The 14386-nt window shown below is 39.7% G+C and overlaps 1 protein-coding gene across 1 annotated transcript in view; it reads right to left on the bottom strand.

Annotated features, from left to right (window-relative positions):
- The window catches only part of LOC115217818 (glyoxylate reductase/hydroxypyruvate reductase-like), a 23672-nt gene extending 10893 nt beyond the window's left edge, over positions 1-12779 (bottom strand). The window contains exon 1 of the mRNA XM_036507804.1: positions 12466-12779. Coding sequence (XP_036363697.1) covers positions 12466-12697 — 232 coding nt within the window. The 5' untranslated portion in view covers positions 12698-12779. The remainder of the gene's footprint in view (positions 1-12465) is intronic.
- Positions 12780-14386: the final 1607 nt, after the last annotated feature.

A 14386-nucleotide genomic window follows, 5' to 3' on the forward strand; every position in this document is an offset into this window, starting at 1 on the left:
ATTTTCACTAAATAAAATTGGTAATGGGTCAGTTTTGTTGCGTGTTTTTACTAATTTGATCCTTGAGGGTGGGAAATGAATTACCTATTTCTTTCCTGCCCACAAGAGGCTAACACATGGAGGGGACAGACAAACGGATTAAGTCGATTACATCGACCCCAGTGCGTAACTGGTACTTAATTTATCGACCTCCGAAAGGATGAAAGGCAAAGTCGACCTCGGCGGAATTTGAACTCAGAACGTAACGGCAGACGAAATACGGCTACGTATTTCGCCCGGCGTGCTAACGTTTCTGCCAGCTCGCCGCCTTATGGGGAATAAATTACCTTTACAATTTAAAGTTCAGAAGTGTGGAAGTCGTAAAGATAAATTATGGACACTGCAGATACGATAGGAAGAGAAAGCTAAAACAACGGACGGGATGGGAGTGAGTGACAATTATGAATGAAGGCGAATCGAGTCGACAAAATGTAAACCAGCATGCGCGCACCCACACTCATTCATGCACTCACACACACACATATGTATGCACATCAATAGGTAGATATAGCTATGTGTATATAAATAGTTATTTATATACATATATATATACTAGCAGAATTGCCCAGCGTTGCTCGGGGCTGAATTGCTTGAAAGTACTGTTAATGATTGCACTGAATTATGATGATTATTCAGGCAAATATTGATATAAGTTTACGGTGGGAGATAAGGACTTAACGATAAAACGTGTGCCATTGCATTGTTTTGGGGGAACCAAATTTCTGATGAGCATTATAGGGGCACCAACTTTAAGTTTGAGAAAGTGTGGTGGTAGTCCGGGGTGCTCAAAGGAATTGAGTACCTCTATTGGATAGTTGATGACGTCCTCTGGGTCAGGAGTTGTATCGATAGACTGATATACATAGACTTCCCCAGGAATGAGTTTTAGTATTTCATCATTAATATGGTGAACAGTTTTATTCCTCGGGGCCAGTATAGCCTTTTTGCCAATCCAATCCATATTCTGATAATTAGCTTGTAGATCTGGGAACACTGCATCTCTGAGATCAGAAGGCGTCTTAACAATGGTACAAATGGAATCGATGGCAATATTACCATTTTCATCCCCTGGTATTTTGCCTTCGCCAAGTGCAAGGAGGGTGTGAGGAAATGCTGCTGATGTGATATTACGTCGCATATGAGCACGCATATTGGTGTGAAGTTTGAGAGTTACTTCCCTTTATTAAAAAAAATATGCATTAAAATGGAAAAAAATGATGGTAAACTATTTGTGAAATCATAGACTCATCGTAGACGCGCGCTAATACCCAGAAGGGCTCGATATGAATCACGACTATAAGATACCCGGTTTTGGTTAAACTGCATTGCAAAATGTGGGAGTAGTTAGGAATCTAAATCGGAGTAGACAGACACACAACCTTTCTTTTATATATAAATATTTTCGTCCTAAAAAACTTTGTATGGATTGAATGGTTACCTCTAAGGAAATATATACACGCACATTATACATACATGTGTGTATAGATGAATATATAAATACATTTAAATATCTATATACACTTTTGGGCGATCTTTCTTTTCTTAGAGATAACTTTAGATCTTATATTCGTCCTAAAAAACTTTGTATGGAGTGAAAGGTTACCTCTATGGAAATATATACACACACATTATACATACATCTGTGTATAGATGAATATATAAATACATTTAAATATCTATATACACTTTTGGGCGATCTTTCTTTTTCTTAGAGATAACTTTAGATCTTATTTTCGTCCTAAAAAACTTTGTATGGAGTGAAAGGTTACCTCTATGGAAATATATACACACACGTTATACATACATGTGTGCATAGATGAATATATAAATACATTTAAATATCTATATACACTTTTGGGCGATCTTTCTTTTTCTTAGAGATAACTTTAGATCTTATATTCGTCCTAAAAAACTTTGTATGGAGTGAAATGTTACCGCTATGGAAATATATACACACACATTATACATACATCTGTGTATAGATGAATATATAAATACATTTAAATATCTATATACACTTTTGGGCGATCTTTCTGCTACTTGGATATAGGTCTTATATTCGTCGTAAAAAACTTTCCTGTCACACACTCACGCACACGCACACACACACACACACGCATCCTCACACACACACACACGCATCCTCACACACACACACACGCACACACACACACACTCACACACACGCACACACACACGTTAGCTTACAATTTTATTTATATATTTGCGTGTCTATGTGTGTAAAGAGGAAGTGGGAATGTAGAGTGAAATAGTCACTCACTACAGAAAGTGAATTAGTTTCACTTTATTTGTGGCACACTGTGTGTGTGCGTTTGCGTGTGCTGTATCCCACACTAAGAGAAGCATTTGACTCATACACCACAATGTGAGTTTTCTCTAAATTTTGCTTAATTGGGGTTGAAATTTTAAAAAGTGGACCTGTCACGACCCGATGCATTCTACTCTTAAAAATGCTAGGTAAATTGTAATTGAAGAAATCCTATATTGTAGATTTCTATAAGATACAAAGGGAGGCAGATAAAATCTGCCTTTTATAATAAGAGATAAGAGAAGCATTTGACTCATACACCACAATGTGAGTTTTCTCTAAATTTTGCTTAATTGGGGTTGAAATTTTAAAAAGTGGACCTGTCACGACCCGATGCATTCTACTCTTAAAAATGCTAGGTAAATTGTATTGAAGAAATCCTATATTGTAGATTTCTATAAGATACAAAGGGAGGCAGATAAAATCTGCCTTTTATAATAAGAGATAAGAGAAGCATTTGACTCATACACCACAATGTGAGTTTTCTCTAAATTTTGCTTAATTGGGGTTGAAATTTTAAAAAGTGGACCTGTCACGACCCGATGCATTCTACTCTTAAAAATGCTAGGTAAATTGTAATTGAAGAAATCCTATATTGTAGATTTCTATAAGATACAAAGGGAGGCAGATAAAATCTGCCTTTTATAATAAGAGATATATATATATATATATTTCTTTATTGCCCACAAGGGGCTATACATAGAGGGGACAAACAAGGACAGACAAAGGGATAAAGTCGATTACATCGACCTCAGTGCGAAACTGGTACTTTATTTATCGACCCCGAAAGGACGAAAGGCAAAGTCAACCTCGGCGGAATTTGAACTCAGAACGTAACGACGGACGAAATACGGCTACGCATTTCGCCGCCTTAATATACATACATACATACATACATACATACATACATACACACATACACATCTATATATATATATATATATATATATATTATATATATATATATATATATATATATATATATATATATATATAAATAGATGTGTATGTATATATATACCCGCACATATATATGTATGTATACACATATGTATATATACACACCACACCACACACACATATATATATATATATATATATATATATATGGCAAATGAAAGATGGAAGATGGAATATACGAGAATTTATTATTAATCACGACAATTATTTCGACACCTCTAGCATATATTCCATCTTCCGTCTTTCATTTGCCATATACATAACAATCACTGTAGAAGTGACCGTGGTTTACTAGTAAGCTACCAGGTGTAAACCATTCGTTTTATTATCCACTAGCAGTATTGCCCGGCGTTGCTCGGGTTTGTAAGGGAAATAACTATATAAGCATTTTTAGAGAGTTATAGCCAAAAAATAGCAAAAAAATGCATTAAAAATGGAAAAAAAATTATGGTAATTTTTTTTTTTAATCGTAGACTCATCGTAGACGCGCGCTAATACCCAGAAGGGCTCGATATGAATCCCGACTATGAGATACCCGGTTTTGGTTAAACTGCACCGCAAAATGTGGGAGTAGTTAGGAATCTAAATCGTAGGAGACAGACACACAACTTCACTTTTATACATAAAGATTAACCACACACACACATACACACACACACACACACACACACACACACACACACACACATAAATGTATGTATGATAGATTCTTATTTCTTTATTGCCCACGAGAGGCTAAACATAGAAGGGACAAACAGGGACAGACAAAGGGATTAAGTCGATTACATCGACCCCAGTACGTAACTGGTACTTAATTCATCGACCCCGAAATGAGGAAAGGCAAAGTTGACCTCTGCGGAATTTGAACTCAGAACGTAACAGCAGACGATATAACTATTTCTTTACTACCCACAAGGGGCTAAACACAGAGGGGACAAACAAGGACAGACAAACGGGTTAAGTCGATTACATCGACCCCAGTGCGTAACTGGTACTTATTTAATCGATCCCGAAAGAATGAAAGGCAAAGTCGACCTCGGAGGAATTTGGACTCAGAACATTGCGGCAGACGAAACACCGCTAAGCATTTCGCCCGGCGTGCTAACGTTTCTGTCAGCTCGCCGCCTTTACATGTATGATATATCTATCATACAAGGCGGCGAGCTGGCAGAAACGTTAGCACGCCGGGCGAAATGCGTAGCCGTATTTCGTCTGCCGTTACGTTCTGAGTTCAAATTCCGCCGAGGTCGACTTTGCCATTCATCCTTTCGGGGTCGATAAATTAAGTACCAGTTACTCACTGGGGTCGATGTAATCGACTTAATTCGTTTGTCTGTCCTTGTTTGTCCCCTCTATGTTTAGCCCCTAGTGGGTAGTAAAGAAATAGATATATCTATCATACATATGTATGTATGATAGATTCTCTCGAAGTGAACGACAGATGAGGGTTCAGTAAAATAAAGCATTGATCATGTTCTATGGACACGAATGTATCTCTTGAGGCCTGCTGGTGCCTTGCAAACCTTTTGGCAAAGGGTCAAGTTGAGGGCTCAATTTGCTCGAGTGCTTGTGGATCATTCACTATGTGTTTTCTTGGGTAGACGGCAAGGCCTGCTTTAGTTCGTGCGACAAAACCAGATAAGAGGAGCAGCGTTTTGCCAGCGGGCCTTCACGCTTGCATAAATTTGGTCCTGATGCTGGAGTCGACTTTGCTCAAATCTTTGAACTGAAGAGAAGCAGGAGTGGCGCCAGGTCCTACGTTCTGATGCTTTGTTTTCTTAGGAAGAAAAGGAAATATTGCATCGCTTCAGATTATCTTTTAGTTTGTCTTGAAGTTGCTTCGGAATTCTGATATCACCCATACGTGAGACATGACTTGACCATCTAAGCTGTAATTTGATGAGGATGGCTTCAATATCTGATGTGTTGCATTTTGTTAGCATCTCACTGTTACGAATATAGTCACTCGGTTTTAGTGGGGATAGTACGCAAGCATCGCACATAAAATTTGTCGCGCTGGTTGATGTGCCTTTTGGTACAGGGTCCAAGATTCAGCACCGTAAAGCAACATTGTCAAAACCACCGACTTATATACATTGATATGTCGTGGCTGTTCCAAAGCTTACCGAAAATGGAATTAGCCTTCCCGATGATTCTGGACTCAATTTCTTTATCCATCTTGGCATTATTGGACACAATGGAACCAAGATAAGTGAAGGGGGAAACAGTTTTTAATGCTTTCCCATCAACAAATACAGAAGGGGCAACATTGGGAAGATGGCCACAAAAGGGCCGATGGACAAGCTCAGTTTTCTGGATGCTAATAGTCATACCAGAAGCCTTTGATGCACGCGAGAAGTTGTTTAGAATCCATTGCATGTCCTCAAAACACATATATATATATGTGTGTGTGTGTTTGTGTGTGTGTGTGTGTGTGTGTGTGTGTGTGTGTGTGAGACACTGTGCAATTCGGCTCGTATGTATGTATGTATGTATGTATAGACAGATAGATAGATAGATAGATAGATAGATAGTCTTCAACTATATCGTTATTTGAACATTCCTTGTGTTACATATGTTATGGTTCGAAGCAATCGTGTTTTTGTTTTTCGAAGTGAAGTTTGGTGATATCTATAAAAGTTAGACAAGCCGACCTAAAGGAACAGGCATTAAACAGAACAATTTCAAAATAATGCAGCCAGGAATGCTCGTTCCAAGAGAACAGGAAACATCCGAACAATGACACGTCAGGTTGGAATTTAGTTATTTTTCTCGTGAAGAGTAACATTTAACTACGATCTGACACATGGACATTACAATATATACCTTATGAATACACTAGCAGTATCACCCGCCGTTGCTCGGGTTTGTAAGGAAAATAACTATATTAGAATTTTTAGAGAGTTACTTCCCTTATATAAACCGAGCAAAAAATGCATTAAAAATGCGGAAAAGTGATGGTAAATTTTTTTTAAATCGTAGACTCATCGTAGACGCGAGCTAATACCTAGAAGGGCTCGATATGAATCACGACTATAAGATACCCGGTTTTGGTTAAACTGCACCGCAAAATGTGGGAGTAGTTAGAAATCTAAATCGGAGTAGACAGACACACACACAACTTCAGTTTTATATATAAAGATTTGAGTACAGTACAGAGCGGGCGAAGGCCGAGCGACCGCTAGTATTATTAACCCTGCGTGCAGAAGCGAAGCAGGGTTATTGCAGCCGCTCGTCATAGTCTTTTTGTCTGTGTTTGGAAAATGGGGTCGATGCCATAAGTGTGTGAATCTGAGAGGGGAATATGTTGAACAAAATCATAATTAACTGATTCTCCTGTATTTTCTTTTTGCCCAAAGCCAGGAACTTTTTGGCGCCCCTCGTATATTGCACGACAGAATACGTACTAGGCTTAAAAAGTAAGTGCCGGGGTCGATTTCTTCAACTGAAACCCTTCAAGACGGTGCTCCAGCATGGTCGTAGTCAAATGACTGAAACAAGTAAAAGAATAAAGGAATATTGTATATATATATATATGCTTTCAATGCGAATGGTTTTTTTATATGGCTCCGACTTTACAAGCCAGTAAATAATAATAATAGTATTTTTATATAAGCTTAAAGCTTCTGGCTTATATATATATAAGTGTACACAAGCAAGATTGAATTGAGCACACGTGCTTTATTGCATAACGCTTCAATTGTTTCATCTCCGCTTTACCAGCCAAAACTTTTATACTATTGTAGGATATACTATCAAGTGATACATTAAATGTATTACATCGCATCAGTATTTATTACATCAGCAAAATTGGTGAGAAAATAAATGATAAAACAAAAAGAAAAAAAGGAAAACTAGACACAAATAATTAAACAGACAAAACATAGCATTTAACCGATCTTTGTGTCTGCATAGTTCTAATTCCCTAATAGCCATTGTCGCCAGGGGTGGGTAGGCCCTCTTAACGGACCAATCAAGCATATATATATATATATATATATATATATATATATATATATGTGTGTGTGTGTGTGTGTGTGTGTGTGTGTGTGTGTGTGTGTGTGTGTGTGTGTGTGTATAGGGTTTTGAGCTAAACTTGACCTTTTGCAAAGGAAAAGAAAACACGATATGCCCTTAAAAAAATTCAAAATTATTTTGAAAAAAAAAACACCAACTGGTTGATAACAGTTTACTCAAAGTAGCCGCCCTCAGCTTCCACCACAGCCTCAAGACAGCTCCGGAACCCGATGCGTGCGTTTTTCACTAGGTCCCTGTGAAGATCTTCGAAAATCTCCTTGATTTTGGCAAACCAGCTCGGCCCTTGGTATTGCAGGCAGAGCGGTTAGTGTCTTTCTAAACTGCGCCTCACACATAGCAATCCATGGAATAACAATTACGAGGTTACAAACTGGAGCAGATGGAATCGTAGAAATTCTCCGACAAACACTTCAGAATCTCTTCGGAGGTATGGCAAAGAGCCGAATCCTACTGCCACACATATGGCTCTCCGGCGAGGGTTTTACAACAAGACCCAGAGTTTCACATAGCTGTCTTAATTAAGCCAAAGTCCCTTGTCTTGCAGTTGTTGAATGAATTCTGGTATGCAGACAGTCAAAAGGCCTGCTGTGTTCCCTCCTGCTGGCCACGACTTCGTATCCATTGCAGCTATTCCTGTTGCGTCGTACAGCCTTTGCAGTATTCACAGAGCATTGAGCAGCAGTCATAATAATGTGGCATTTTGATATCTGGCGCGTATCATCGTAATACAGGTAACTCTTTTCCAATATTCAGATGGCTTCCAGTCCTCCATGTCAGCTAACTTTTCCTTAAGTACAACTTTAATATTTATGCTCAGCTCATCGTGGCTAACAGCTTATTAGTACATCAAACCATTTCTGATAAAAGGAGACAAAGAAATCGTCAAATTCAACCCGAACACCCTTATATATATATATATATATATATATATATATATATATATATATATATATAATATATATATATATATATACATATACATATATATATATATATATATATATATCATATATATATATATATTATATATATATATATATATATATATTTACACACACACATACATACGAGTAAGTGGATAAACAAATGAAAAGGGAACTCAACACGTTTGGTAGGAGTTACATGTATCGTTTAAATCTTTTTCATTCGGTTCCGTACTACCGTACTACTACAAGTTTCGCAGGCCCTTAACGGAAGTCCAACTCCTTCAGGCTTCTGGAACTAGGTATTCCAGCAGCCTGAGGGAGTCGGGCCCCTGTTAGGGGCCTGCGAAATTTGAAGTAGCACGGAACCGAAACAAATTGTTTTTAATATATATATATTATATATATATACTATATATATATATATATATATATATTATATATATTATATATATATATACATATATATATATATATACATATATCATATATAGATATATATATATATATATATTTACACACACCACATACACACGAGTAAGTGGATAAACAAATGAAAAGGGAACTCAACACGTTTGGTAGGAGTTACATGTATCGTTTAAATCTTTTTCATTCGGTTCCGTACTACCGTACTACTACAAGTTTCGCAGGCCCTTAACGGAAGTCCAACTCCTTCAGGCTTCTGGAACTAGGTATTCCAGCAGCCTGAGGGAGTCGGGCCCCTGTTAGGGGCCTGCGAAATTTGAAGTAGCACGGAACCGAAACAAATTGTTTTTAATAATATATATATATATATATATATATATATATATACATATCTTATCTTTTACTAAACTTTTACTTGTTTCAGTCATTTGACTGCGGCCATGCTGGAGTACCACCTTTAGTCGAGCAAATCGACCCCAAGACTTAATCTTATTCTTTATAAGCCTAGTACTTTATGTGTTTACGGGGACGTAAACACGCCACCATCGGTTGTCAAGCGATGCTGGGGGGACAAGCACAGACACAGAAACACATACACACACACACACACATATATATATATGCATATATACGACGGGCTTCTTTCAGTTTCCGTCTACCAAATCCACTCACAAGGCTTTGGTCGGCTCGAGGCTATAGTATAAGACACTTACCCAAGGTGTCATGCAGTGGCACTGAACCCGGAACCATGTGGTGGTAAGCAAGCTACTTACTACACAGCTACTCCTGCGCCTATATATATATATATATATATATATATATATATACATGCATACATACATACATGCACACATACATGCATACATTTTATATGTGTTTGTGTGTGTGCGTGCGTGTGTATTCATAGATCGATAGATAGATAGATAGATAGATAGATTCATGTGTGTGTATATGTACATGGCCGCACACACACACACACACATACACACAGAGATGAGCCTGTGTCCTTGTGTATGTTTGTCTCCTTCACCACCTCTTGACAGCCAGTGTTTGTGTGTTTACGTCCCAGTAACTTAGCAGTTCAGAAAAGATACTAATAGAATAAATACCATGCTTTAAAAATTACGTACTGGGATCGATTCATTTGACAAAAAATTCTTCAAAGCAGTACCCCAGCATGGCCGTAGTTAAAGGACTGACACAGGTAAAAAAAAAAGATAAAAATTGTCAGATTTTTCACAGGTTTAGAAGAGATCTCCAGTGAGACAAGTGGTGAGATTATCTTTTTGGAAGGCAACCCCCATCGTTGTTTGTCCTGATGTAACGAAGTGCATTGATAAAATATCCTGTAGTCTGCATCTGACTGATGCCAGAATTAGATTCTCTGCTACAAGTGTAACCAAAATAAAGAAAATTGAAAAGATTATTTGGAATATATTTTTGTTGTGGATATCTCATTTTAGAATTAAAATACTAGTCGTAATTTTTCTTCTTTTTAAGTGACAATATAGATGAGTTTAACATTAATTATTAGAAGCAAATGAATGCAAAATTAAACATTGAAACTTGTTCTATTGCCGCAGACAGTCCATTTAAAAAAATGGCATTGTAGAGCGACAGAACTTGTTAGTGACGGAAGTAGTACAGCAAACATTAGAAGATGGGAAATTGAATCGAAGATAGCCCTCCATTGGGTTACTAGTACAAAAAAATACGTATATTGTATATGTGAATTTGTATTTAGCTTTATTGTTACCACACTCTCGATTCTGCTTGATTAGTCAGCTGTCCTGAAATGTAATGATATGATCAGACATGCGGTTAATAATGCTAAGTGTATCAGTTATGAATTGGTGAGGGCAGACTTTTGATTTACCACAACATTTTTGTAGGGCGATATACCGGAGAATGGTGTTCCTTAGCCACCTCTGAAACTGGACAGATGTGTGTATGGGTTGAATGATTCACTTTGGTCATTGTACAAAGTCAGCTTTGTACTAATCAACCACATGGCCTAGTGGTTAGAGCAGCGGACTCGCGGTCGAGGGATCGCGGGTTCGAATATCAGACCGGGCGATGTGTGTGTTTATGAGCGAAACACCTAAGCTCCACGCGGCTCCGGCAGAAGGTAATGGCGAACTTCTGCTGACTCTTTCGCCACAACGTTCTCTCACTCTTTCCTCCTGCATCTTGCAGCTCACCTGCGACGGACCGGTATCCTGTTCAGGTGGGGAACCTATACGCGAAGGAAACCGGGAAACCGGCCCTTATGAGCCAGGCATGGCTCGAGAAAGAACAAACAACTGTTTCTCCTAAAGGATGAACATAATCAAAGTAGGGCGAGTTGTGGGTGTTTATGATATTGCTTTATTTCTCTGATATGGCGTATGGAAGAAACTGACAGGTATTTGAGGCAATGATGACGAATGATTTTGTATTCTGTGGAAATGAAATGTTCGAGAAGATGAATACAGTAATGAGAAAGGAGTTTGAAGTAAGAAAATCACGAGAGTAGAACATTCGAGTACTTAGGACTGAATGGTAATCGATCCAAGAATGGAATCACAGTAGATTCAGATATATATTGGTACTCCGTCGGTTACGACGACGAGGGTTCCAGTTGATCCGATCAACGGAAACAGCCTGCTCGTGAAATAAACGCGCAAGTGGCTGAGCACTCCAGAGACACGTGTACCCTTAACGTAGTTCTCAGAGGAGATTCAGCGTGACACAGAGAGTGACAAGACAGGCCCTTTGAAATACAGGTACTACTCATTTTTGCCAGCTGAGTGGACTGGAGCAACGTGAAATAAAGTGCCTTGCTCAAGGACACATCGCGTCGCCGGGAATTGAACTCACGACCTTGCAATCGTGGGCCGAATACTAGAACCACTAAGCCACACGCCTTCACTCAGATATATACATGTTATCCATATCTCCAGTTGAAATAAGAATAAGAAGATTACAAAGGAAGAATGATGAGTGAAATGCGGATGAGAAATTCTGAATTAGAAATTTGAAAAATTGCAGATCATATGATGTAGGTATCAACACAAACTCGTCCATGCGTGACATTTGTTTGTAAAATGCCAATGAAGGAAAACACCTCAAAGCAAAGATTCTGTTTAAATCCAATAAAAGCATTATCAAAGATTAAAGAGAGATTCCACATTATTTCCAATGTTAAGAAAGTCTTCAGGTGTGAATATTATCTGTCATTCTGACTTTGCCTTTCATCCTTTCGGAGTCGATTAAATAAGTACCAGTTACGCACTGGGTATCGATATAATCGACTTAATCCGTTTGTCTGTCCTTGTTTTTGTCCCCTCTGTGTTTAGCCCCTTGTGGGTAGTAAAGAAATAGGTATTAGTCGTGGATGTAGCTGTGGTGGTAGTGGTGGTGGTGTGTGGTGGTGGTGTGTGGTGGTGGTGGTGGTGGTTATCGTCATCGTGATGTTAAGTACCTGTTCGTCCCAATCCAGCAAGCAGCAGGCCTATGATTAAAAGTAAGCCAACCATGCCAGTCCAGTCTATTTTTCCTTAGATCATAGTGTATATGGAACTGCATTATGTCCGCCAGGGGAATGCATCTTCACGAGATGGTTTTGCCGGAAGTACTCTGTAAAACCAAAACTCACTGCTTGTAGGACCCTAAAATTCAGAGCGACCTTAACTGAGAACGTGGGAACAAAAGCAATAACAGACAAACATTATAACAAAGAAATATACTGAGAATAAGCATGTTATTTACCGGCTGCATTTAGGATCTCCGTGTTGACGTTTTCTGCGATGGTACACAATAATCCATCGAAGCCGTCCTTTAACACTTCCAGTAACTTTTCCGGGGGCATTATTTCGTCCGAGGCCCATGATTTCACAGTTATACCCTTATTTAACAGCACATATATCCCGGCCATAGGAATCCGACGCGTTATATAAACGCGTTTACCTGTCAAAGATTGGCCACATAAACACCTGAACATAATTTAATAAGTTCTTTGTTGTTTTAAACGTCACCCAAATATCCCCAATGGACATCATTGCCCCTTTGGCAGTGACATCTTGAAGATTATGTATTTTCCTTTTTCTTCACTTTCTTTTCTTTATTTTCCTTTCTTTCTTTCTTTCTTTTTATTTTGTTGACTTTATTTCAACGCTTTTGACGTTAAAAAAACGAAAAGAGAGAACGAAATACATTTAGCGTTTCTATGGCAATATTCACAAGAAATTAAATGGCAACGGTTTTTAGAATCTCTTAATTCTACGATATTGTTGGTAGTGGTCATGTTGATGGTAGTGGTGAAGGGGGTCGGGAGTAGTAATGTGAGTAGTGGTTGTGGTTATAGTTGTTGTGGTGATGATGGTTGTGGTGGTGATGGTGGTGTTGTTGTTGGTGGCGGTATTGTTCTGCGGAGAGCTGGCAGAAACGTTAGCACGCCGGGCGAAATGCCAAGCGCTATTTTGTCTACCTTTACGTTCTGAGTTCAAATTTCGCCGAGGTCGACTTTGCCTTTCATCCTCTCAGGGTTTGATTAAATAAGTACCAGTTACGCACTCGGTATCGATATAATCGACTTAATCCGTTTGTCTGTCCTTGTTTTTGTCCCCTCTGTGTTTAGCCCCTTGTGGATAGTAAAGGAATAGGTATTGGTCGTGGATGTAGCTGTGGTGGTAGTGGTGGTGGTGGTAGTGGTGGTGGTGGTGGTGGTGGTGGTGGTGGTGGTGGTGGTTATCGTCGTCGTCGTCGTCGTGATGTTAAGTACCTGTTCGTCCCAATCCAGCAAGCAGCAGGCCTATGATTAAAAGTAAGCCAACCATGCCAGTCCAATCTATTTTTCCTTCGATCATAGTGTATATGAAACTGCATTACCTGATGCGTCTATCACAGTATTCTAAATACGGTTCGGAGTAATTTGAAGGAAATTTTGGCTGCTATTTTTATACTTGTCTAAGTACTCTTTGTTCCTAGAAGCTAAATTACTTTCGATTCATAGTATCCATCCATCCATCCATCCATCCATCCGTCCATCCGTCCATCCGTCCGTCCGCCCGTCCGTCCATCCGTCCATCCGTCCATCCATCCATCCATCCATCCATCTATCCATCCATCCATCCATCCGTCCATCCGTCCATCCATCCATCCGTCCATCCATCCATCCATCCATCCATCCACCCATCCGTCCATCCGTCCGTCCGTCCGTCCGTCCGTCCGTCCATCCGTCCATCCAGCCATCCGTCCATCCATCCATCCATCCATCCATCCACCCATCCGTCCATCCGTCCATCCGTCCGTCCGTCCGTCCGTCCGTCCGTCCGTCCATCCGTCCATCCGTCCATCCGTCCATCCAGCCATCCGTCCATCCATCCATCCATCCATCCATCCATCCATCCACCCATCCGTCCATCCGTCCGTCCGTCCGTCCGTCCGTCCGTCCGTCCGTCCATCCGTCCATCCGTCCATCCAGCCATCCGTCCATCCATCCATCCATCCATCCATCCACCCATCCGTCCATCCGTCCATCTGTCCGTCCGTCCGTCCGTCCGTCCGTCCGTCCGTCCGTCCGTCCATCCGTCCATCCAGCCATCCGTCCATCCATCCATCCATCCATCCATCCATCCGTCCATCCGTCCGTCCGTCCGTCCGTCGTCCGTCCGTCCGTCCGTCCATCCGT

This window comes from Octopus sinensis, linkage group LG12 (assembly GCF_006345805.1).
Source record: "Octopus sinensis linkage group LG12, ASM634580v1, whole genome shotgun sequence".
Lineage (NCBI taxonomy): Eukaryota > Metazoa > Mollusca > Cephalopoda > Octopoda > Octopodidae > Octopus > Octopus sinensis.